This window comes from Carlito syrichta, unplaced genomic scaffold (assembly GCF_000164805.1).
Source record: "Carlito syrichta isolate Samal-C Ts95f unplaced genomic scaffold, Tarsius_syrichta-2.0.1 Scaffold289350, whole genome shotgun sequence".
NCBI lineage: Eukaryota > Metazoa > Chordata > Mammalia > Primates > Tarsiidae > Carlito > Carlito syrichta.
Window position 1 is genome coordinate 170,095 of NW_007233446.1, and position 27,299 is coordinate 197,393.

At 42.7% G+C, this 27,299-nt stretch overlaps 1 protein-coding gene across 1 annotated transcript in view; it reads left to right on the top strand.

Annotated features, from left to right (window-relative positions):
* The first annotated feature begins 13,971 nt into the window (after positions 1-13,971).
* Positions 13,972-27,299, top strand: part of TECTA (tectorin alpha) — an 83,711-nt gene continuing 70,383 nt past the window's right edge. Inside the window, exons 1-5 of the mRNA XM_008054274.2 lie at positions 13,972-14,035; positions 17,391-17,524; positions 20,966-21,253; positions 26,128-26,265; positions 26,620-26,785. Coding sequence (XP_008052465.1) covers positions 13,972-14,035; positions 17,391-17,524; positions 20,966-21,253; positions 26,128-26,265; positions 26,620-26,785 — 790 coding nt within the window. The remainder of the gene's footprint in view (positions 14,036-17,390; positions 17,525-20,965; positions 21,254-26,127; positions 26,266-26,619; positions 26,786-27,299) is intronic.

Genomic DNA, 27,299 nt, shown 5'->3' on the forward strand with positions numbered 1-27,299 from the left:
TGAGGTTGGCACTGTTATCTCCATTTTCTCACTAGCGAGGAAACTTATATACAGATAGGTTAAGTAACACCAAAAGTTATCTGGCTAATAAATGACAGGCCAGGATTCAAACCCAAGTATTTGGATACAGAATCCCTGCACCTGAGAGCTATCCTGTGGTGCTTGTTGCTAAGATTCTTCGCACCTGTTCCACAGCACACACCTGTATTGTTAGTCTTTATTTTCACTGAAACACTAAAATGAGATGTTGCCCACTATCCATTTAGTAAATGGATTCTCTCAGTAACAGAATCACAGATATAACTGATAGCTGTGAATCCAGATTGGAATTTGTCCTCGTGCCATTTCTAGAATTGTGAAATTGCAGTTGGTACGCATCCAGTGTCCTCACTGCTCCTCTGAAATGCCATATTGGACACTTGTGCTGCATGCTATTGATAAGAACAAATGAAACAGTAACATGATGCAATAAGACTGATAAATTGGCTTTCAACTTTGGGGTCTTCTAAAGCCCTAACCAGGTTTCAGTAGATAGCCAAAGGTGAGAGCGACCACTCAGTTCCAACTCAGACTTTCATCAAGGAAGCATAGTGTTCCAAATGAACTTAAAGTTGATGTTTATAGAGGAAAAAATAAGTTTGTAATTCAGGAACCTTTGTCAAAGTTTTCGTTATAGGAAAGGATTTGGCTGTTGTGACGGTCCCGCTTAAAATTCAAGAGGGAGCCTTTTGAAGAATATAAATAATGCCTTAAAAATAGAGGTGACAGGTTATCTATTATGGTCTGCAATTTCTAGATCTGCCAAAAAAACTACAGTACAGTTTCGCTTTGTTGAATCTTTCAGACTCTTCATCTGTGAATGCGTCTTAGTCACTCTAAGTAATACAATTAAGGTGTTAAATAAGAATGGAACTAGGGAAAGCATATATCAAAAAGTACAGACTAAAGAGAAAAATGTTTTCTGAAATATCAGATAAACTTGAGGGCAGATACAAACTTTACTTCACTGTTAGGGAATACAACTAGGGCAGTAATGAACTGTCTTGATTGTGTCAAAATTTTGTTGCTTTCAATTTCAATTTGTTTACAAAAAGTTTTTTTGTCATCGTTGTTTTGAGTTGGAATCTCACTCTTCGCCCACGCTGGAGTGCAGTAGCATGCTTATGGCCACCCCAGCATTGACCTGCTGGGCTCAGGCAATCCTTTCACCTCAGCCTTCCAAGTAGCCGGAACTACAGGTGTGTGCTACCACACCCTGCTAATTTTTTTATTCGTTGTAGAGATGAGTTCTCGCCAAGTTGTCCAGGCTGTTCTTGAACCCATGGACTCAGGCCTCTCACCTCGGCCTCCCAAAGTGCTGGGATTTACAGGCTTGAGCCACCGCGCCTGGCAAAAAGAAGTTTTTTAAAGAAATCATTAAAATTTAATTTTTAAATGGATAATATTCACATGGTTCAAAACTCAAACAACTTGAAGGAGGTATATATTAAAACATTTTATTCTAATGCCTGTAATCCACTGTTATTAGTTTCTTGTGTGTCCTTCCAGAGTTTACACAAATAATAGCAAACAAGAATATATATTCTGATCATTCCTCTTTTATACAGCAAAATCAGCATATTATACACTATTATGTACCTTGCTTAAAATATATCTTGGAAATGACTTTATAATAGCACATAGGGAATCATCTTACCCTATGCTTACAGTATAAATATTCCTTTTATAGATGAACTATAATTTATTTAACCAATACCCTATTCATTGGCATTTGAGTTTCTCTCTCTCTCAATCTTTTTTTCTTTTTTTACTATTTTTGATTTGCTGCAGTAAACAACATATGTTCCTTTACGTGTTTGAAATGTATCTGAAGAATACATTTCCAGAAGTGAGATTGCTGGATTAAAAGGTCAAAGTATTTGTAGTTTTGATAGATGTTACCAAATTGAAGTTATATAAAATGAGAATTTTTTTTCTGGCTTATTATTTGTCACATCCCTGAAAAGTGAAAAACTTTACTGATCTTGAGCTTGATACGTTTCCTGGTTAGTGCAACCAATTTGGTGTTCTTCCCAAGTAGGCATGCAAATCTAGGCACTTGAATTCAGCACATTACAGATTTGGTGAGCCACACAAAGACTTTCCTCTGGAACCTGTAATTTCTCATTATTGTTAAGTGAGATTTTACTTCTGCAGCAGAAGGTATACACACACACATATGTATGTGTATATTATTTATCCTTAACAATGTGTGAGCACTTGTTTTAGCCAAGTGCCCTTGAAAAGTGGTGGATTTATCACCCTGAAATTGTGTGCTTATTGTCTACAGTAAGCTTTAATCAGAGCTAGTTCTTGCCTACAAGTGAAAGCTCTTCCAGAGGAACTACTTGGTGCTTATTGATGAATATGGAATATAGTATGTCTGTCCTCTCTCCCCTCTTTTTTTCCCAACTTTATTGCTAATGTACTAGCAAGGATGTTAGAATAAAGCCAATTATGAGTTTTTTTTATTATGTTAGTCTGCTTAAAAGTAGCTATTACAAACTCCTTGGCTACAGATAAGTTGTTTTTAGAAAATACCTTTATGTCTTTATTTACATTTTGGAGATGAACATTTTTGTTTGTTTGTTTTGGAAAGCAAGTTTATTGAGAGGACAGTAAAGCCCCCAGAGCGGGAGGGGACCCGAGACGGTTGCCTGATATGAACTTTTTTTTGTATTGTGCTCATAGATCTAGAAAATAGTTAGTGAACGAACATTAATAGGTGTCATTCAATGTGGTTTCAAAGAGCCAATGCCATATTTCTCATAATTAATCCATGTTTATCAGTATTAGCCCAAACCCAGAATATAGAACAAGTAAGGCCAGCACAGAAAGAAATAAAATATAACAGGCAAATGTTAATTATTTAAAAACACGGATTACAAAGCATTTGTTCTACAATTTAAACTCCTAATGCTTGAGGTTAAGTAATTATTACCATGATACTAACAAATATGAAAATTTTTAGAAATAGTTCATCAGGTTTTCAAAAAATTGAATTTCAAAAATGCAAAATTAATAGCCTGCATGAGCAACTCATTTTATGAAAGTTAACCTAGATGTTCGAGAATGAAGATTCCAAGGCCATAACTTCCAAGGTAGACTTCCAGATGTGGGGTACTTGGGGATCTTTTTGTTGTTAATGTCTTTACTGTTTAGGAAAAGTCTTCAGGAACACCATTGCTTGTTCTCCATCACTTCATCAGTTTTAAAGATTCTGCTATGGATAATACTACCATTTTCAGGGAGAATGCAAGTATAGCCTTAGATGTAATCACCTTAATGAGCTAGATCTAGGAGCTGAGACATTATTCAATCAGTGGATAAGTGGCAGAAACAACTGCACTACAGAAGTATCTGGACTCTCCATGGTAGATTATGCAATAAAGCAAAACAATCCGTTACAGAGGACTAGTAAATTATCCAAGGCATCAATGTCACAGGTTCAGTTCTCCATGAAGCAGATGCCAAGACAGAATTGGAAGTGCACAAAGTTTTTTTGGAAGTAACACCTGTGAAAGAGGGAAGAAGTGGAATTAGGCAGAAGGGGCATCAGGCCCTGCCAGAGACCTGACAGTCCTTCTGCCTTAGGCAGAAATGGCCAGGGCATTTTACCGACACTTTTCTCAGTCATTGATTGGGAATGCAACAAGAATATAACCTCAGCTTGAACACTGATGTTGGAACTGAAGGAGCCAACAGTTGGAAGCTGCCAGCTAACCAATACTTCTCAGTAGCTGGAAACAATTTCTTCTTTTTTTTTTTTTTTGAGTTGGAGTCTCATTCTGTTGCCCAGGCTGGAGTGCAGTGGCACGCTCATGGCCACCCCAGCATCGACTCACTGGGATCAGGTGATCCTTCTACCTCAGCCTTCCAAGTAGCTGGAACTACAGGCGCAGCACACACTACCATGCCCAGCTAATTTTTTGATTTATTTAGCGACAAGGTCTTGCCAAGTTGCCCAGGTTGGTCTCGAACCTGCAGGCTTGGACAATCCACTCACCTCGGCCTCCCAAAGTGCTGGGATTACAGGCTGAGCCACCAAGCCTGGCTGAAACCATTCCTTCTTGAAGGCAGATCTGCATGGTGCATTTTCACATCTACCACAGTCCACGCTGTGCAATGTGTAGATCCAATTCTCCATCCACCATCGGGGATAGCTCCTCTAGGAGGGAGGCTAGAGAAGTGACTTACAGCCCCATCACTGCAGTTGATGTCAGGACTACACTGGTACCCTCTGCCTCACTCTTCCACTATCCATTGTATCTCCTCAGCTGTTGCTTCTGCTGGTCTCAGTGGCTTACTTGGTGGTTCCACTCAAAGCTTAATTTCTTAGTCTGAGTCCCTGCTAACCATAAGCTGCTCAGACTGGGTGCTACTACACTTGTCCATCTCAGCCACAATTAGGTAGGGAAGTACTAAGAGGCAGCAAAATTGGTCACCTGAGTTCCACACATTATCTCTTGAAGCCAGTGTGTGCCTCCTCCAGGATCAATTACTCCTAACAAGGTATGGTTCATTTTCCTGCCTGCTGGTCTTTGGACCAAAAGAGCCCAAGTGCACAGGTAGTATCACAACCATACCTTTTGGCTCAGTGGTACTCTTGCTTGTGTCTTCTGGTGAGTGTGTACCCTCTTGGGAGACCAGGACTTCAAACTCTGCACAGCCCAGAGAGAAGGGGTTGAGAGACATAAAGTCCCCTAGTGGTCATTGGGAGTAATGACAAGTGGGGCCACTTTTGCTTTCACACTCTGGTTCCTGGATCCACTAGTCTTCCTACTAGGACACTGTACCATACAAAGGTCTCTGACTTCATTGTGTTTACAGTATCCCAAAGATAGCACCTCATCCTAGCACGATGTTGTCTTCAAGGTGAGGCTTCACCTGCTCCATAAGCAATTTACTTCAGTTCTCAACTGGGCTGGCGTCTTCTGCATCATACTATTTGGTCTTGAAACAGTGGATGCCATAATCATGGGCCTACTCTCACACCCTCTCTTCTGTCAATGGGTTCCTTAGCCAGATACTATTTTGCTTGGTATTCTATGCCTAAGGATCCAGTATTCAGCAAGCCTCCCACTAGTGGTGCTGGCTACAGCCCCTGAGCAAGAAATATATTAAGAACATGGTTCTAGCCGGGCTCAGTGGTTCAGTCTGTAATCCCGCGCTTTGGGAGGCTGAGGTGAGTGAATTGCCTGAGCCTGCGGGTTCGAGACCCGCCTGAGCAACTTGGTGAGCCCTCATCTCCACAATAAATCAAAAATTAGCCAGGCGTGGTAGCACACTCCTGTAGTTCCGGCTCCTTGGAAGCCTGAGGCGGAAGGATCTCCGGAGCCCAGCAGGTCGAGGTTGCGGTGGCCGGGAGCAGTCATTGCACTCCAGTCTGGGTAACAGAGTAAGACTCCAACTCAAAAAAAAAAACATGGTTCTATCCCTGTGAGAGGGAACTTCTGGCTTTTCTAGTATGAAAGGGGACAAGTGTGGTCATTTTGCCACCACATAGCTGGTTGATCTCCCAAGGAACAGTGACATTCTAGGGCCTCTGCTTTGGTCTCTGTTATTGGCAGGCTGAACACTCACTGAGAGGCCTCAGTAGCTAGATTAGCTCTGCTAAAGGGGCGTTCGTGCTCTGGGACCCATGTATAACATCCATCCCTTGGATTTAGAGTCTATCATACTCAGTGATCTATCACAGAAACAAATGAGTACTATATGTTCTCACTTGTAAGCAGACGGACCTTGAACAATTATCATAATACTATAAGAAAGGAAGCAGCAGTAGTAGGAAACTGCCAGAGGAAGGGGGGTGGGATTGGCAGTTGAGGGAAACTGCCGGGGGAGGGAGGGGTACATCTCATCAACAAGGATACCTAAATAATGAACATTTGTATACCTAACCCTGAATTGTACCCCACATCTTTAAAATAAAAAATAAATATAATAGATTAAAAAAATCCATCCCTGTTGTGTGGCCACCTCATACATGTGCCCATTGAAACCAACACTGGCAAAGGCTACTTAACATCAGCTGGCCAAGTCATTTTGTCTACTTGGTTGTTTAGTCCCTCTTGGGTACTAGATGCTTTCTGGTGGGTGATTATATAGGACACAAAGATCTTCACACTTGATGTCCATTCTCATCTGTGTACCCACATGTCTTGGCTCCGGGCTTCTTTGTCACTGATTTTTCGACTTGTTTCTTCCCAGGCACTTGTCCAGCTGGCTATGTGATCCACCACTGCCTATGAGTTTGTATGTATTCTAACCTCAGAACACTTCTCCTTTGACACAAAGTACATTGACAAGCTGCATCACACAAAGCTCCACGCACTGGGAAGATGTTCCCTTCTCACTGTCTTTCGAGGCCATCCTGAGTGTGGCTGTCACATTGCCTGTGCTTTAGGCTTGGTGTACAAGCAAGCCCATTTGTACACCAAGCTTAGGTTTCTTCATTCTCCTTCATCTTGTTGTGCAACCGTGGCAGGTGACGTAGAGTCTGAACTACCTAGCCAGGCATCTTGCTCGTGGCTGGTCCCAGATATGTCATCTCCACATTATGATTGCTACTGGGCTCACTTGATTTCATAACTTGGTGGGTCCAACAGGGCCCAGATCATGATGGGAAGGGCTGGGCACATGACTATTGCCTCTTTGTCAAACAGTCTGTCACAGGGCCCAGTCCCCTGCCAGGTGCTGATTTTCAAGAGGTAATTCTTTGCTGCAGATGCCTGACCTTGTTCCAGAAGTCCAGGGACCTGTATTATAGTTCTCCCACTGAAGTTTGTGATAATTCCACATCTTGTCTTTCTCTACCCCCAACCCCTCCAACATCAAAGGGGTTCCTGAACATATGGCCCAAGTAGCAGAGCCGCTTGCATTGTATCCTGGAGCTGCTACAGAATTCTTTTATGCTCTCAGCCCAACTCAAAACTGGCCTCATTCCTTATTACCTAAAATGTGGGCTGGAGGGGTTTGAAACATGTGGCCTCTAGAACCTAGAGAAGCCTACAAAGAATGAAGAATCTCTTAGAAGAGACACTACAAGATTGCTTTGGAGAGGATGACCCAGCATGTTCCTGACCACTGGATTCCTCACAACATGACTGAAGTAGCAGCTCCAAATCTTTGTAGGATTCATCTCCCACCTTCTGGAGCACATGTGTCTTCCCAAGGCATCCAACCTGCTGGTCATCTCTTACTCCTCAAGGCTTCATCTATTGAGGTTATCAATGCGAAGAGTCAAGATGATGTTCTGTAGGACCCAGATGACCCAGAGCTCTTTGTGTTATAATATGAAAGAGAGTGGGAGACTTAGACTAGAAATGTACATTGCTATCTGTTCCATATGACATGAACAATTTCTGATCCTTGTTCCCAACACAGGTAGGAAAAAAAATGGGTTTGCCAAGTGAATAACCATGGATCTTGTACCTGAAGCCATGTTAGTTGGCTCTAGCAAAGATTCTACTTTAGCACAGATGCTCCTTTAGCTGCAATTGGGACTACTATTTGGTTGAACTTGTAGTAGTCCACAGCCATTCTCAGGATCCATCCTGGTCAGTTCAGTGGAGATATAATGAAGTCCACCACCACTCTTCTTCAAGAGTGACACTACTCTTTACCATCCTCCCCCCAGTCCAGGGTGTAATACTCTTTTGTATTTACTGCATTGGTTACTGAGGGGGCAGCACAGTTTCAGAGGTTTCCACTGATCTTCCGTGCTATGATAGTTCTTGCTCTGCAGACCAAGGACCCAACGTGCCACATACATCAGTCCCGGTTATATATCGGGACTGGGAAAATGACATTCATGTGGGTCTACAGCCACTGTAAGCATTTCCAGGGTTCCTTTTATTCCCTGATCCCTATATGTCCCCACTCTAACAGGGTCTCTGGGTTCAAAATTAACACATGCCCCTTCTCCAACTGTTCTCAAAATGTCTAGGCATTCCCCTTCCCTCAGTCTACAGGTACTTGAGTAAATGGCCAAAAGTCTTTTTGGGGACAAACCAGGAGAATCATTACCATTCATACCTGCCTTGATGTTGCAGGGTCCTTCCCTTTGGACTTTTTTCAGTCTACACAATTCAGATTTGAAAACTGACTCAGATCCAGAACTAAGCAGGGATCATGACTTTTTATTGAGAAAACTGTCCTCAGCCTTTCCTGGCTATTCTTGTTCTTTTTTATTATCTATAGTAAGCAGTACCCTTGCTGACTGCCCATGGACTTTGCCCCTTGGATGCCATGCTCTGTTAACCATATCCATAACTCCTTAAGGATCGGGCCCTCTTGGCTTTCCCTCTGATCTTGGTTATTATGAAAATGATGACCCTCCTGTCTTCAGGCAGTAGAGTGTTGTCACCTGGCCTCTGTTGCTTCAGGGGCCCATCATCATCTCCATTCTGTCAGAGAGTCAACTTCTGTGATCACCTCTGGCATTAGGTGATTAGCCCTGGCTTGCAGAGGGGAGTCACCAGTTACCACTGAGCTTCTTAGTGATGCTGCTGCTTCCCTTACCAGCATACTTCTGCTGGCTTTGGTGGCTGGTGTGCCTGTCCTCTGGGCCTTCCATGGAATGATAGTCTGGTGGGTCTAGCAGGTTCATATCCTGTATCCATTCTAGCACGCTCACACTCCTGAGCTTTTCAATCCCTTCTGCCATCTGCCACAGTAATTCAGGCATTTCAGCTTCACTCAGTGTGAACCCTCACTTTTTCCATGCTTCCAGGAGCTGCTCTGAGAGTGAGTTTGCAACCATCCCTTGGGGCTCTTGACACAGTGTTAAAGTCTGTATCTCTAGAGAATTCCCGTAAGTCAACAAACCCCCCTTGTTCTATCTTATGGACCAGCCTCCTTGAGTGAGTACCTTCAGAATCCAACCCCCTGGGCATTCCCTCTCCCCATCCCATGTCAGTATTCTTTGGCTCTTAGATCTCACAGCTCCCTTGAGGGCATAGACCTTTCCTCTCTTATCAGGTTCAGCATGTGCAACTTAACCCTGATTGTAGGCCTACCAGGAGAGAAGGTAGGAGCAGCTTTTGAAGAAGGCCACTGTTGCCATGTGGGAAAAAGTCCTCTCTGTTGTCTTCCTGTGCTGGGAGAAATTTTAACTCTTAATGGCTTGATATAAGACATGTATGAAGGTCCCGAAGTCTTGAGAAATAAATCTTTGGGGGCACCTACCCAGATAGTTCGTGTGTGTGTGTGTGTGTGTGTATGTGTGTGTGTGTGTGTGTGTGTGTGTATACAAGTAAATATACCTGGGGTGCCAAAAAATGTATGCACATTTTAATAGATGTTATCTATGTATTATCTTTTGAAGTTGAATTGTATTATGGTAGCAATGTGTAGTATGACATTTGTTCAAAAGATGGTGTTAATCACTTGCTAGTGTCATCAGGCAACAGGCAGAACAGTCAAAGAAAATGGTGGAAGCATGGTTGTCATTCCAGGAGCACAAGACCATTTTGAAGTGGTATTTGAAATTTGAAGGCTGAGGCGGAAGGATCCCTGGAGCCCAGCAGGTTGAGGCTGCGGTGGCCAGGAGCGGCCACTGCAGTCCAGTTTGGGTGACAGAGTGAGACTCTAACTCAAAAAAAAAAAAAAAAAAAAAAGAAATTTGAGAACATTGTGGAAGTACAACAACAATGGAGGTGTGAGTATGCAACAGAATTTCTGACATGCCTAACAATTGCACGCATTTGTGGTAAGTCTGAGACACATAGTACTGTGTGTGATGTGCACAAGGGAAGATCTGGGAGGCCTCGCACTACAACAAGCTCTGAAGTAGTTTGCCATAATCAGAAGTGTCTGGATGCTGATGGTAACCACTTTGAGCACCTCTTATAAATTCGGAAGTCAAATGTGACTTGTATTCATATTTTGTTATTGGTATGCATTATAATTTTAATACAGATTTTTCCTTTCTAGATTTTTTGGCACCCTTTGTATAAATATTTACATATAATAAATCATATATATACTATACATATATATACATGTATGTATATAATAAATCATTCATATAATATAATAAATCGTATTCATCTGTATATGGTTTGACATAGCAGAGCTGCTCACTTGAGCATCTGAGTCTTTGTCACTCAACAGGACTCTCCAGAGCCAAAACTGCCCATCAGGGGAGTCCTACTTTGGTTGGAAAGTAGGCCCTGTATCCCTACCTTGCCCAGCCATTGCCTGGGGAGCTCCCCACGACTAGTGTGCCTTGGGCTCCAGCACTGAGACTGAGCCTGAAAGCTCTGAGAGCCAGAGGCCGTTGACCAATGTCTCCTGCAGGGGATCTGAGCGGCACATCTTCCTGTCGACCACAACCAATAACGGCATCGTTTTAAACTAGCTCAAGCATGACAATCGGTATCACAGAAAAGGTGTAAGAAACTTAAGAAAACAAAACAAATCAAACACATTCAGCTCATAGGACCCATTTTATTTGTTCTCAGGGAATTATCTGTTTTGGTTTTGTTTGAGCTGTCTTTCGTTTTGCCAGAAAAGCAGCATCAATCTATGCCATCTTTATAAAGCACAGATATCTTGGGTGACTAGCTCCAAGCCACCCCCATCCCCACCCATCTAAATCTTGACCGACATCTTTGCTCACCCCACACTTTCAACAAAAGAAGTCCTCCTGCTGCCACAGCATGAAAAGAGATTTTTTTCGTTTGTCCATCTGTGACCACCAAGTGTACACCCAGGACATGCACTCACCAGCTTCCCAGTCCAGTGAGTGATAAACCAGTCCAGCCTTGCCCCCCATGCAGCTGGTGCTCCCCCACAGCGGGATTCTCAAAGGCATTCTAATTCATGTAGGCCACCATCTTGTGTATCTGGTTATGCCCAGATGGCATCTATCCCAGCAGCAGTCCTGGCTCAAGAAAGAATGAAGCATCCATGGTGTGGGTCAAAAGGGCTGAGATATAAATATCTCAGAGTGCACTAAAAAAGAAGAAAGCAATTAGTATACCACCAGCAGTTTTTTGTTTTTCTTTTTAAATACAGTTAACTATTTTGCTTTAAGACATTTAGGTGAATGACTGAACTTAATAAAACCTTAATAAAGGCTGGGCAAGAAGAATGCTTCTCTAGGTGAGTCTTGGCTTTGAGCCTAATCTTATTTTAACTAGACACCCCAAAAACTAGATTTTCTATTACATAAATACATGTTGTTTGGGGGAAAACAGGCATTTGACATCTGCAAGTAAATATGTGTGGAATATTCATAGTACTAGTGAAAGAATAAACAACATGTGAAAACTACTATATTATCATAGGTTTTTTTGGGGGGGAAATATTGGGGAATTTAAGCCAAAAAATTCATTTCTCAAACACTCTTGCCTATTTTGGGACATGTTTAACCCCAAAATTATATTTCTGTTCTTAAATTTTAATTTTAATTTCAGGGTGGTGGGGCACATGTGAGGATTTGGCAAATAAGTAAATTGTGTGCAAATGAGGTTTGGGCTTCTAGCAAGCTCTCTCTCCCCCAGTAGTGGACATGGTACCCATGGACGGTTGTGTACGCCTTATCCCCCCTCCCCATATTTCTTTTGTACAGTCAACATTTAAATGTCTGGTCAGAGAAAATTTGGAGTAATTTTTAAATAACCTTTGGTTTGCAGAAAAGTTATTTTTTTTTCTGCTGCATTCAAATTACTTCTTTCTGTTTTAACAAATTTAATTTTAAACACTTTGAATAGTAGATTTAGCTTATGCCTTAGCCCATTTTTCTCATTCCACATCTACCGAACACTTGGGAACATCAACCTGGCCAGTTTTTTCCTTTGTTCATGATGCCTTTTAAATTATTTACCTACAGCAAATTTTTATCACAAGGGGTGTATCTCCCTCCTCTTTTGCCAGTGACCCTCACTGGTCACCAGGAGAGGTGTCCAGGGCATGGTCTGGGTTTTTGCTTGTGAAAGCTCAAAGCCTTGCACTCGGTGCCTTGTTCAGTTTTGCCTGAGAAGTGCCTTGGCCTGTCTCCTGCACAGAGGGACATCAAGAGAAAAGAAAAGGAGTAAAACCTAGAAAAGTTTGGAAAAGTTTCTTTAAATACTTTGCACATACCTGTGAAAAAACAGAGTAGAGCCTATCTGTGGCTACTGTTCAAAACCAGAGAAACAAAAAAAGACTTTAGTAGAAAACCAAACTTCATTTGAATGTTGGAGGCAGCAGCTTTGTTTGGAGTTTTAATCCCATGCCGGTGGATGCTAATTCTGTAACATTATACAGTTGCCTTCTTTTGGGTACAAAGGTAGAAGGGGGGTTTTCTTTTGTGTTTTTCAGTACAAAGTGATTCTGATCAGAAAGGACCAAAGTTTCAGCTCCAAGTACCTGACATTTCCATCTGAATCTACTTTTTTTTTAAAGGGGGAAAAAAAGGTCTAGTTTTTCAGGAAAAGAACTTCTCTACGCAATCCTGAAACTGATCTTTAGATTTACTTTTCCTTAATCAATAGAAAAAAACTTGATTGCAACTCAACACTTGCCTGTCTCTAGCGCAGGACTAACTTAATTTTTGGTTTTAAGAGTACGGGATTCAGACATCATTTCAGGAATCAGAAATAATTGGCAGCAAGTTGAGGAGAACTGACGTGATTTCTTGTTTTACCTAATTTTTCCTGGTTTACCAAGATTTGGCTTAATATCTCTGACTCAGTTCCTCCAGTCTCTACAGAACAGGTTAGTGACATTTTTCATAAATACAAATATCTAAATGAAACCTCCTTACTGCTCTCTGAACAGTTTCCCTAAGGGCTCACGTCTTAAGCTTGCATGGCATCTACCTCCGCTAAAGCTGTGTGTGATCTTTGTACCATTTTCAGCAAAATTGACTAATATTTAATATGTGCTTGAAATTCCAGTATGTATGCTTGACAACTAAAGATTTACAATGAAACTCTCGCAGGATAAATTTTTGCCTTTTTCATGAAGGTTTGGCTGAAAAATTGTGATAACTTCAAATGATAAGAGGAAGGTGTTTATTTTTTAAGAATATTGTCAGAAATAAACTTCATGGTCTACCCATGCACTGTGGTTCTTATGTCTAACTTGAGCTTGCATCTGTGTTTGCACCGATGCGCTACAGAGTGTCACAGGCAAAACATGCTCCAAACTGAAGGCGAAGCCACCAGTGCAACTGATTGGAAACTAACATGAAAACAAGTTCATTTCTGTAAGAGTTCTTCTTTCATTAACTTGCTGGAACTAATTATTTGCTTGTGTGCTGGATTCTATTTTTATTGTAATTTCAAGGAGCAACCCTGGAGTTCTTCTTGATTATCAATGTATCTATCATTCGTTTCACTGTGGAAAGTTGGTGGACAGAATCTTAGACTACCCATGAATCTGGTCAATACTTCAAAATGATGGATTGGTTCCATGCTATAGAGAAGGTGATGGAAAACTCTAAATTCTCTTCCCTGTAGAAACTCATTGTGTTTTAATCAACTTTTTTTTTTATCCCGATGGAAAGCTATTGTGAAAATTAGAAAAGTCAGGTCTCACAGAGGACGTGATTTCTGTTCTATAGAGTTACAACCTAGGATTTGCATCTTTAGAGTTGGGTCCTATTTTTCAGTGCTTTATTAGATGCAGGACAGATTCCTCTCCTTTACTCATTGCTGCTCTCATTGATTCTATATAATGACCTGACAATTGGAATGATCTCGTTACACTTTTAGACTGGCTTCTTCTGGGGGTCTAATTTGTTCATGAAGAGTTGAACTTATGTGGACCTGCCAGCATTCAGAAACTTTCACCCTGATTCAGAACCGTTGATGTTGTTATGTGAATTTGTTCTATGATGGTTGTGATGTGTCTTGGGATTTACCACCAAACACACCTGGTGTTCTATTTACTCTGGCAAGCTGGGGATTTTTTTTTTCTTTTTCTTTTTAAAATTCCAGGATGAATTATTCATCATTACTTAGAATTTGGGTCTCTTTCATCTTCGCACTTGTACGGCACCAAGGTGAGTACTACAGAATTCCATAAAGCTCTTGATTAGCATGCTCTTGAATGAATAAAGAGATATTTTTATTGGAACCATAATTGTAAGGGCAGGTGTACATGTGTCTACAGATACAACAGGAATGATGTAAATTAAATTCTGTTGTCAAGGGTAAAATTCATTAACTTTGAATGATGTTTACTTACATTCCCGCTTTTTCTTATTGTACTTCGAACATAATTTGTATATACCAGGTTGCCCTGTCTTAATGGAGTAGCTCTTTAAAATAATGCAAATTATTTCCATTAAAAGTAGATAAAATAGGTGTGTGTGCACCCCTATCTGACCATTGATTCCCATTAAGGCATTTAACTTGTGGTGAATTTCACCCCCAAACTGGGAAGTAACAAGGGCGTTGATATCATTGACTTGTGTATCAGTGACCTTTTACATGGCCCAAAATCTAAACACTGCAAGTGAAACAAGACAATTATTATGATCCCTTCTTTTTTTTTTTTTTGAGTTGGAGTCTCACTCTGTCGCCCAGACTGGAGTGCAGTGGCCACTCCCGGCCACCGCAGCCTCGACCTGCTGGGCTCTGGCGATCCTTCTGCCTCAGCCTTCCAAGTAGCCGGAATTACAGGCATGCGCTACCACGCCCGGCTGATTTTTTGATTTATTGTAGAGATGAGGTCTCACTGCCCAGGCGGGTCTCGAACCCGCGGGCACAGGCAATCCACTCGCCTCAGTCTCCCAAAGGCGTGGGATTATAGACTGAGCCACCGAGCCCAGCTTATGATCCCTTCTTTTTCTCTGGGTATCATTGCCCTGGGTAGATGAAAGGGCACATACTTTTCTTTCTACTGCTGTCTTTGGATTTTAGACAAGAAAGATAGGGCAGCCTACGTAGATTACAGACTTCTATGACTAACATTCTAAGGCATCTTTCTTCATTTGTTTGTTTAGTTCAGCAGACACATGATTGCAAGTCTGAGGTGAACTTATCTATAAGGCCATGTACAACCCTAACATTTTTCCAGAGTTGGATAAATTTAAACAATTGTAGCATGTAAACTAGTGTGAAACCCCGCAGTAGTGAAAGAGCCCCAGTGACTTCAACTCCTACTCTTGCTCCAGGAAAGTACATTTTATTTGGTTAAAAAAAAATCCTGGAGACATAGTTATGTTTATTGTGAAATTCTCAGCCTACGGCAAACATGGGTAAAAATAGTCTTTTATTTTTTACTAGCTCTGATACTACTAATAGGCCATGCTGCTAACAGCTATATAGTTTTTAATAATATGACTTCTGGGGTGGAAATTACCATAGTTTAAGCTTACTCCCTTTCATTGAACACTCTCTCTTTCATTTGACAAGTATTTATTGAGTACTTACAATATTATATATTCTTATTATGTGTATTATTCTTAAAATGGATAAATTTTAACTGTTCATTCTTTCCTATTCAAAATTATGAACTAATTAGGATCACTCATGAAGAGATCTTTCAAACTTGCCTCCCTTTGGAGTGGAGAGAGAAGTTAGGGTCTGTCTCCAGGGCCATGGTTTTTTGTCTCCTGCATGAAGGGTGTGAGTTTTTCATTCCCTAGAAGATTGGCCAATCCTGTCTAAAATACAAATTAGCCTTTCCATGAAAATGATGGAAATTCAATGTGAATTTGTGCTCTTATCCATACTTGTGCATGACTCCTAAAAAGATCCCCATGAAGAATAAATCTGTGACATGTCTTGATTGGTTACTATGAATTTGGGAAAGTTCATCACCCTTCAGATGTAAGAAGTACTTGTGTATAATTCTGTGGTAGAGATTATAAAAGCATTTTTAAGAATTCCTGCCCTCTAGGAATCTGTTATCTTGTAAAGAGGAATGTTAGAAGAACCCTCTTGACCTATGGATTGTAATGTTAAATGCAGCCCAGAGGCTGAGTGCTCCTGTGATTAAACTGGCTACAGCACCTCCTACAGGCTAAAATGTGGGCGACTTGTCAGAAACTTCTGGGTGGGGGGGGTTTGGGGAGCAATACACTAACGACCAGATGAGATTTCCCTGCTCTCCCCTGATGTTAGCCCCTGGAAAGGGATGAGCACTTCAGTGGGGCAGATCTCCTCTTGCTCCCTGCTTCAGAACTAGAGAACTGGCGCTTTGCCTGGTGCTACCAGGCTGCTTTCTGGCCACTCTGTGTTCTTTTCCAGGAACTGTTGTCTGCTCACTAAAAGGCTCCCTAAGGAGCCGAACAGTTCTTGGCCAGTTGCTCGCCAGCCTATCGGCTCCATCAGCGCAGAGCAGGGAGTTTCCCAAGGAAAAGGCCCGACATGAGAATGGGGTGTCAGCATCTAGATGGCAGTGAGCAGGTACCCCAAGAACCATGGCCAGTTGCCTGAAATGAATTTACCTCCGCCTCCAGAAACTAACAATTGTTTTATTTTCACTCAAGAGAAGAAAGGGCAGAGGCAGAGAAAAGTGACACTCAAAACGTAGATTACTCCACAGATGCCATTGGACCTGATCCTCAGTGGCATAGACCCTGGGGAACTTGTCTCATTTCTCTCACCAAATTGGGCCACACCTTGTAAGGCTTTGGATGGGAAACATTGGAACAGCAAGCCGGGTTGCCAGGAGAGGGAGTTACCCTGTCACAGGAGAGGTGCTGTGTGTATTTGTGTGATACCTCTTACCTGTGACCAGTAGGACACGTCAGAGTCCTGTGCCTCCTCTCCAAAGAGATCTCAAGGGCCCAACTTCTTCTCCCTGGAGGATCCCATCTGTCTTTTGCAGACAAGAACTGGGCAGAGAGCCTCTTGCAGGGCCAGCCCTCCATCAAGGTCATTCACAGGCCAAGTACTACGAACCCTCTCCTCCTACTTTTGTCCAGGTTCCAACTGTTGTTTATTTCGTTCTGGGATCTGGTATCTTCCCTGATAGTGCAACAGGAGGAAGGGAACTCCTTTCAGGAAAAGACATGGGAGGGAGTAGAATGCTTGAACTAGTAGGGGGCTTCTCAGCCACACCCATGCCAGCCCTAGAGTCTGCCTCTTGAGGCCCTAAGATCTCCAGGCAGGGGCAATTTCATCACCTTCCAGCCTGCTGTCACCACGGCTCTCACCAAGATGCATGGAAGTACAAAGAGCTTGCTCCTAAGGAGGAATGGTATCGCTCCCATTTTCCCCGTTCCCAGAGGCAGAAGATAAAGTGCTATGTGTGTGGCCTAGGTCTAGGATGAAGAAAAAGCCAATCTGAATTGGGTTCAGCTTGCAAGTCTCACTGAAAGAAGCTGGCTGTAGTAGGTAGGAGGGAAGTAGCTTGCCCAATGAAGAGGGAGCTGCCATCTATCTAACCACCGTCTCTCTTGACAGCTCAGCCCAGGGAGCTCATGTATCCATTTTGGCAGAATGACACCAAAACCCCTAAAGTAGATGATGGAAGCTCATCTGAGATTAAGTTGGCCATCCCAGTTTTCTTCTTTGGCGTTCCTTACCGCACTGTCTATGTAAGTGGAGAAGCAGCCCAGCTGTTGCTCCGTGGCTCTCCCTTTTGTTTGTCATTAAGAAAAGCATTTTAAGTACCCTCTTCCAGGGCTCCAGGAAGGGAGGATTTATTGGCAGCCAAACTGACAAGTTCTGAGATTTCATGAGCTGATAGGTTTTATGATTAAGAAAGTCAAAGGTATATTTAATGGCTAATGTTCATAGTAGAGGAGTATACAGGGCAATAAATTGCTTTTGTGGGTGATTAAACATAGAAGTGAAGCAGAGGCCCCAGTGCCATGAACATTATTTCTGCTACTCAACAAGATAAAAAGATACAATGAACAACAATAGGAGCAATATCATTTTTCTTTCCCTTCTGGGGGTGTGAAAAGTTTAGGCATCTGCTGTTTTTGGGCTTCCTACCAATTTGGAGCAGAGTCGGAACATTGTAGAGGGTAATCAACTATTATATAAGAGTTGTTTGCAGAATTGGCCCTCTCATTGAGTCTGTAAATGTGGCCAGAGGGTCCCACTGTCAAACTTGTGCTAAGGAATGGTACCATTTGCGGTCAGAGCTCTCCTGGGCACCCATGTTCTCAGGTTATTATTTTCTTTTATTTTTTTGGATCATTGGGTTTGCTGCTGATGAGACTGTTGCACGTTGAGAGGAAAGTTCAGAGCAGCTGAACCCGTCTTCCGCTTTGGCCTGCGAGAATTGGGTGAGGCATATATAGATTAAACTACATCCTATCCTAGTCTGTGTCCTGCCCGGGAAGAAGAATGAAACTCTAAGCATCTTCATCTCTGGGCATCTCCAACTCTGGGACCTCTATCTTCCCCAACTTTTGATTTATAGCTCTGGGTTGATTCCCACTAGAAAATAGTTCCCTCAGCCATCCCCTAACCACTGGTCCCTGAACCTTCAACATCAGTACCACATGAGCACCCATTAGCGATGTCAATTCTCAGGCCCCGCCCCAGACCTACTGAATCAGAAATCCTGGGAGGAGAGCCCAGTAATTCGTGTTTTAATGAGCCCAGTAATAACCCTCTCAGTGATTCTGGTGCACACAGAGTTTGAAAACTACTGATCTCAACTACGGAATGTAATCAGGACACATGAGTCATTGCCAGCTTCCTCTGCTAGTCTGTGTGTTTCAATTACACCTGTTGTTCCCTGGCAAAGAATGCACTCTGACATGCTGAAATACCTTTTATGCTCTACTCATGGCAGGGCCTCCCTAATCTGTGTTTGTACTAGCTGGTTGTAAGTTTGGGGATGTATTGACCTGGTTTTGGTGATGACAGGGGCGTGCAGGACTTCCACAGAAGCCTTAGTCTCCCAGGCCTTTAGGATAAATATATGTAGTTGAGCTCTTATTTTTCCTCCATTGCACTATGTGACATGGAGTCTGAAGAATTCTTTCTTGCTCTTGCGAAAGGAGGGTCCTTTGTTTGGGACAGCCTCATTTGAGGGTAAATTGTTCCCTGTGTTTCCAGCACTTTGAGTAGCACGTTCTTTGTTAAACCTCTGGGTTTTTCCCTATTACTGGAATAAAATAGGCTCTCAATGTCTTTGTAGCTCAGTTTCCAGTTTCCTCTCCAAGTCTACACTCTTGCTTCGAAACATGCAGACATACCTTTGGCCCAGGTTCGATAGCTTGGCTCTGGAATATAGGTCACTGTGGATGTCCATAATGTTACTGATTCATAGGAACATAAACAGTTGGTATGTATGTATAGGAACATGACCAATAGGCTTTCTGTATGCAGGAATTGCAAGTATTTCCATCACAGGCTTTTCTGCTGCGGAAAGCCACACAAGTCATGGGGTTAAATCGATTTATCTCCTGACATACAGAGCTGCAGATGCAGGCAAGAGGCAGAATTGTTTACAGGTCCTGTGCACACTCAGGGGACATCGTGGTTTTGCATTTGCAGTCAGGTTTTGTAATTTAGTAAGTTTGCTAAGCCATTTTAGAAATCATGAAGAAATCACCATAAGAGAGTTATTTACATATGTGATGTAGTCACGTCTCCATTTTCAAGTAGCAGTTGTACAAAGAAACTATTAAGCTACATGAGCTAGGATGGAATTGGGCATCTGTAGGTCTTGACCTTGTCCTTGTTCTGAGTACGGAAGTGGTTGTGACATCAGTGGAGGTCTTTTACACGACTACTCCAGAGCAAGATATATTCAGTTCGTCTGGAGATCTGAGTTCAATATAGGAGCATCTGATTCATTTTTTCTATGATACTCGCTTTTTATCATAAAATAGGAGGCAAGTCCTAATACAGGGATCCTCACTTTTTAAATTTTACTTTGCTTTCATGCTTTTTCTTTTGTTTATTTTTCCTGTCTATTTTGCATCTGTAACTCTGGATCTGTCTTTATTGTCCACATAACTCCTTGACTGGCCCAGTATTCACCACACACACACACACACACACACACACACACACACACACACACACACACACACACACACACAGACACATCCCTACACGAAGTACACACACATATATCACACCTCCAGTACACACACACACAAACACACATACACACACACACACACACACACACAGAGCCAACCCCTAGCACACATACCCACCCCTACTCCCAGTACACACAAACATACACCACACCCCCAGTACATACACACACACACACACACACACACACACACACACACACACAGAGCCAATCCTCAGTACACACATACACACACACACCCTTACTCTCAATACACACAAACATGTACCACACCCAGTACACACACACACTCACCTTATCCCCACTACATATTCACATACATACCCTATCTGTACAAACACACATATTTCATTCACCTCCTGTATACACACACACATACTAATCTCAGTACACACACATACATTCTTCACTCCCAATATACATAGATGTATATAAACTCCATCCCCAGTTGTCACACACTTCTTACTCCCAGTATACCACATATATGTGCACAATTCATCCACAGTATACACACACACACACCCCTCACTTCAAGTACACACAAACAAATATACACCTCATCCTCATTCTACACACATACATACCTCACCCCCATACACACATATACTTTACCACTAGTATGCCCATAAATATGTCACAACAGTACACACACAGACACTCGCACATGCACAACTCAACAACAGTTGATAAGTATAAATAGAGATCGGATAGAGAACATGAAAATGAGACTAATTATTAATAAGAAAGCAATCTGACTACAAATTGAAAGTGAAAGAAAACCAATGAGTTTGTCTGGAAGTAAACGAACCTCTTAGTTTGAGCAGTGGAAGCTGGTGTTTGGGGTTCTAATTCAGTAGTTTAAAGGTTGTTTTCATTCATATGATTAAGGGAATGTCTGTCTTGGTTTGTGACTCTGAAGATGTCATGGTTTCAGATCCACTGTGCAAAACCTCTCTTGTTTTTGTAGGTCAATAACAATGGAGTTGTGTCCTTCAATGTGCTAGTGAGCCAATTCACACCAGAATCCTTTCCCCTGACGGATGGGAGGGCCTTCATCGCCCCATTTTGGGCAGATGTGCACAATGGAATTCGAGGCGAGATCTATTACAGAGAGACCATGGATCCTGTCATCCTGAAAAGAGCCACCAAGGACATCAGGAAGTACTTCAAAGACATGGCAACCTTCTCTGCCACTTGGGTTTTCATTGTGACATGGGAGGAAGTCACGTTTTATGGAGGCAGCAGCACCACACCTGTAATAATTCAAATTTTCCACTTTCCACTTCATATCCTGACATCTCATTCTTGTCCATCTCCAATTCTGTGAAGGTGTCTAATTATTAGAGCCAAGGGATATCAGTTCTCTTGAGTTAAACTAATAAGTCTTGCTACCCACTTTCTAGGAAAACAGAGGATAGCCAGGCCAGTCAGCTGTAATATTTCAGAAGATATATCTGAAATATCACAAATCATTACGAATGTCTAAAAAGAACCCCTCAACAATTTTCTTGCAGCAAGTAGCATTCCTGTTTCACAGGAGAATATTTGAGGCACTGAGACCTCTTCCAGGCTACAGGATTCCAGACCCATATCCAAAGGTTTTTTCCCTCTTGTCAGAGGCACAAATACTTCTCTCCAACCCTAATTTCCTTCCCTCGCCTCCCCCGCAAAAAAACCTGGTTGGAAGAGAGTTTGGGCCTAAATGATCTGGCTCATATTATTATATCATGATGCTTTTTTTTATTGTGACCAGGGCTGAAATTATTCATATTTGATGTTAATTAGAGTGGGCAGTTAAAGCGTTTCATGAATAAAGTTTCAACATCTGCTCTGAAATCCCACATGAGCAGTCAAATAAAAGTCAAATAAGAAAGATTATCACTGGCATTATCACAGAGATAATCAACTTTCTACATAAAGGGACAGAATGCAGTTTTTGCAAAAGCCTGCAGCTTGTTTGGTTGACTTTGCTACTGGAGAGTTTTGAAGGAGCAGACGCATCTTCAACTATATAATTTCTAGTAAGCAAATACACTCAAAAAATCTGCCCTCCACTTTCTTAGGATTATTTCCAATCCCATCTGTTTTCCAATTTCCTTGGCGATGAGTCAAATGTTTAGGGGTGGAACAAAAACTACTGAGTTAGAGTGAGGTGAAAAAGTGCTGGGCTGGCAATTCATGGCTGCGACACTGCGAGCACATTATGTTTTAGCACCTTCTAGCCAGAGCATCAAGAAGCACTTTATCGCTAAGAGGTTCTGTAGAACAGAAAGACACAAGTTTAAACAGTGGATGCATTGGCTAGAAATAACCTCTAAAGAAGCATACATTTCCCTCTGTCATGTTATGGATTGCTAACGACTCCTCGGGTGATGTTTTATGTCCTTTAAGCCTCATATCTTACAGCGTTAGAATGCAGGATGCCAGCAATCGATATACTTTAGTGTCAGGAGGGGGAAAAAAAGAAATGCCCATCAAATGCTGACCACCATTTTTTCCCAAAAAACTTCCATTGGCAATAAAAATGGCAAGATAATTTAGATACTTTCTGGTTTGTACTTCAAAGTAAATTTCTGAACTAAGTGAGAACTCTTTCTGTGAGGATGAATGAGGTAACATCTAAGTGCTTTGAGCTCCTTGGAGAAAAAAGATGATATACAGGGGTACCCCCTAAAAACAGAATTGCATTTTGGAGGGTGGGTCACGCTTCTCCCACTAGGTAACTTCAGGCTGCTCTCACTAGGTAAGTGTTCTAGAAAACCATTAGCATCAGTATATCAGCTAGCATTGTTGTCAGAGGCTGCTTTCAGCTTCAGTTATTTCTTTACTTTCTGGAGATTCTTTCAGTGAGTTTGTCCATTTCATGATGAGTGATTTATGGGTGCACCTGCCCACACTGTGCTTAGTGTTCAGCAGCTTTTGACCCAAAACAGCATGACCCCCCATGCCCCACTCTCCTTATTCACCCAATCTCACCTCCGGCAACTATTTTTTGTTTCCCTGAATGAAAAAGTCCTCAAAGGGAAACGTTTGGCTGATGTGGAAGAGGTGAAACAAAAAACAGCAGAAGCACTAAAAGCCATCAAAATTGATGAGTTAAAAAAAAACTGTTTTAGAGCAGTGGGAAAAACATCTTGAAGGTGTATGGCATCAAATGGAGAGTACTTAGAAGGTGACTGAAGTTTAAACATGTAAGAATAAATACACAAATCTTTTATACATAAATTCCAGAATTTTTAGGATTCCCTCCTTGTAGTTCTCCAGAGCTGCAAAAGTGTCTCTCCATCCTCAACTTTGAAATCGGCAATTGACCCCAACTCTTCTATCCCATTGTTCTAGGTTTCTCCTAGATAGAAACACACATCATCCGGCCAATTCAATGCTGGGCTTGAGAGATCTCTTAAAGGCAGATAATTTCATGGAAGCCCAACAGAAAGAAGAGAGTCATGTTTACTTCAAGGGAAGAAAACTAATGTTTACTGGGGGCTTACTATGTGCCCTGTGCTGTCATAGATTGTTTTTGTGTATCATTTAACCCTCCCCAAAATGTTCCCTAACAAGTACTATCTCCACTTTACTTATTTATTTTTGAGTGGGTGGTCTCATTCTGTCACCCAGGCTGGAGTGCCGTGGCATGATCACAGCTCACCTCACCGTAGCCTCCAGCTCTGGGGCTCAAGCGAGGGACTTGAGGCTCTGCCTCTGGGGCTCTGTCTCAGCCTCCTGAATAACTGGAACTACAGGTGTGTGCTGCCATGTCCAGCTATTTTTTTCTTAATTTTTTGTAGAGACAAGGACTTGCTATGTTGCCCAGGCTGATCTTGAACTCCTGGGCTTAAATGATTCTTCGACCTCCCAAAGTAGTGGGATTACAGGTGTGAACTACCACACCAGGCCACTATCCCCACTTTCAAGGGGAAGGAACAAGCCCAGAGAGGTAAAGTAACTTGCCCAAGTGACAAGAAAGAAAATTTAAACCTTTTGGGAGGCTGAGCAATGTTCAAATCAATGTTTCCTAACTCCAAATCCTGAGCTTGTTTCCTCAGCTGTCTCCTACAGTTATCACTGGAAGCCCCATGAAGCAAAAAAGTTTTTTCTTTTCTTTTCTTTTTTATTTTATTTATTTATTTATTTATTTTTTTGAGTAAGAGTCTCACTCTGTTGCCCAGGCTGGAGGGCAGTGGCACACTCACAGCCACTGCAGCCTCAACCTGCTGGGCTCAGGCGAACCTCTGCCTCAGCCTTCCAAGCAGCTGGAACTACAGGCATGCACCACCACAGGCAATTTTTCTTCATTTATTGTAGAGCTGAGGTCTTGCCAAGTTGTCCAGGTCTTGAACCCATGGGCTCAGGCAATCCTCTCACCTTGGCTTCCCAAAGTGCTGGGATTATAGGCATGAGGCCACTGTGCCCAGCCAGCTTTTTCAAGAATTAAAAACAAAATAAAATAAACAAACAAAAAACAGCATGCTTTTGTGAAATCTGCAGTGTAGGGGTGTGTGAGAGCAAGCCTGGGGGTGTGTGCATGTGGCAGTCAGTCTCTGGGGTGTCATTAGGATGGCTGGTTGGTTTGGAGGTGACATCTGGGGTTGGAAATGAATTGCTGTCAAGACCTGTTTGAGCTAAAGATATTTTCAGTTTAATTGTGGGAGAAGGAATTCACTTCTGAGAGAATCCTGGTCTGAAGGAGGGTCCAACTTTAGTCTTTTGATAACCTTGACTTTGCACCAGTCTCTTGAATCTGACCTGCTAGGGACCTTATAGCAATCTTGACCTGACAGCTCACCCATCTTTGTGTCCCACTTTCTTAGTCTGTCGAATAGGGCCAAAGAATGAAGGCATACGCCCGAGCAACTCTATCATGAACGCCATCAGTTGTGGCCCGCACAGAACCTGGGGAGAAAGTTCTCCTTGACAAAAAGGGCTCTTTACTTACACCTTTCTCCCTCCCCGGGACCATCTAGAATGGGGAGATTTGGGGCTTCCAAGATCCTCTACCCCAGTTTGATTACACAGGATAAGGATTTGGGTCTTCCTCTGCGTCGGACAGAATGTTAAACGGGATGGTGTTAGGCATCTGGGAAAAGCACTAGGTTTGAATAGAAAAAGGTCAATGTGGCCTCTCCTTTTAACTCTATTTGTATTTGAATTCCCGGAAGACATGTGACAAGGGGTAGGGATTAGCCAAGGGAAAACTCAAAGGGCAGGGTTTACTATAGCTTATTTCGGAAAACTGTTGGCAAGTTTCATTTGAATTTATAGAACATCTCTGTCTTTAAAAGTTTAAAATTAAGACAACGTGTAATGACAGTGCTCTCTAAGAGACAGACTGGGGGCTCTGGCGTGAATCTCATTTTCTGTTGCTGGGTCGCTGTGAAATCTCCAGCAACTCATTTCTCTCAGTCCTCAGTTTTCTTAGCTATAAGGTAGAAATGGTCTAAAAATATCACTGCCTTAGCATCCGTCTGAGGTACAGATGAGTGTTGAAAATTTTGTGGATATAAAGTGATCTGCTTTATATCAGACAAATACTCAATTAGGGCAACAACTTCTCCCCACAAAGTGCTTTTAAAAAATCACTTTCCAACCCCTATTTTTAAAAGGGGAGGCCTCTCATTAAGCGTTGTTTTTCCAGGAAAGAAGAGCACGTTCCACAAGACCACTTTAGTCACACTGACTAGTATCTGCTCAACCCCCCCCCCCCCCCCCCCCACCTGACCCACCCTGCAAAGAGAACAGGTGCTTGCATCCTGGTCCCGGCTTTAGTCTTTCCTATAGTTTATTCTCATGCTGCCATCTATAGGAGCTCTCGTATTATCGCAAGCTTTGTCTGACCTCCCTCTGAATTTTCTGTCTGGTACCAGTCAGAGATGTAAGCGGGCGCTGAGTCAGACTCTAGGTTTATCTCAGGCAATTTCTCTTTTAGAGGCACAGTCCCACATGTCTTGCTTTTCCCACCGGAGGTGAGAATACATTCAGAGAGGAGGCAGAGCTTGAGGGCCTGCCCACAGAGCAGATCTGAACTGCCCGGGGATGGGGAGGACGCCAGGTGATGGTGCAGGGAGCTCCCTGGGGGTGAGGACCTCCTGGGAAATGCGAGTCCTGAGACCTTGCGTGCTCATCCCGCAGGTGAACACCTTCCAGGCCGTCCTGGTGTCTGATGGCTCCTATACATTCACGCTCTTCAATTACTATGAAATCAACTGGACCACTGGGACGGCGAGTGGCGGTGACCCCCTGACGGGTCTTGGTGGGGTGATGGCACAGGTAGATGGCTCTCCATTTCATCCTCCCATGCGTTTCAGTCTGCACCCTCTGCTTATGCTGTTCAGCATCCTGGAGGGAATCCTACCAACAGCTTTTAACTAGAGAAACATACCTGATCTTGCAGGTGGCCTAAGAGGCTAGCTAGCCCTGCCCATCATAAAGATACCCTGACCTGGGTATGGGATGAACTAGATATAACTTTCTCACCTGGAATGGTGACCCCCCCCCAGTGACCCCAGGAAAAGGGGTCTATTGATTTCAAGTGTGCCGGATTCTGAAAATAAGGTCATTGGGCCAGTTAACCAATGGGGGTGGTATGTGAGCTCAAAATCTTGTCTTCCTTTTGTTCTCCAGGCAGGATTTAATGGTGGAAACCTCACCAATTTCTTCAGCCTCCCGGGGTCAAGAACCCCTGAGATTGTGAATATCCAGGAAACCACAAACGTCAATGTTCCAGGCCGCTGGGCATTTAAAGTTGACGGGAAGGAAATTGACCCAGCCAATGGCTGCACCTCCAGGGGTAAAGCTTTTCCTCTGTCTATGGCAAAGCAGGGTTTGTTTAGTTTAGATTGACAGGCGAGCTTTTAAGCCACGGGGGCGGACTCATTCCTGATGCCTTACTCTTTTGACATCTCTCAGCTGGGTAATGGAGATCAAGGTAATTTTAGCATGCACATTCATCACACCAGGAGCTGAAACCCTGCATTTGCTACATGGCAGCTTTGAAAGTCCTTGCCTGGGGTGTGCACACAGCTATCAGTTCTGAACAACTCCAAAATGGACCAAGATCTTGAGTGATTTCTCAGCCAGAGGGACAGAAGGGAGCCCTCCTGTTTAACATTATTTTTGTTGTTGTTGTTGCCATTTCCTTCCCCCCTTTAAGTTTTTCTTCCCATACTTACTCTCGCTCTGCCATCTGCACTTTGTAGATGCACAGGAGTGGGCGCGCTTGGAGCATTGCCAAGTCCCTATGAGGGTAAATCAGTACTTCCTAGAACGATTAGAAAGAAAGAAAGAAAAAAGTAGCATAGTCT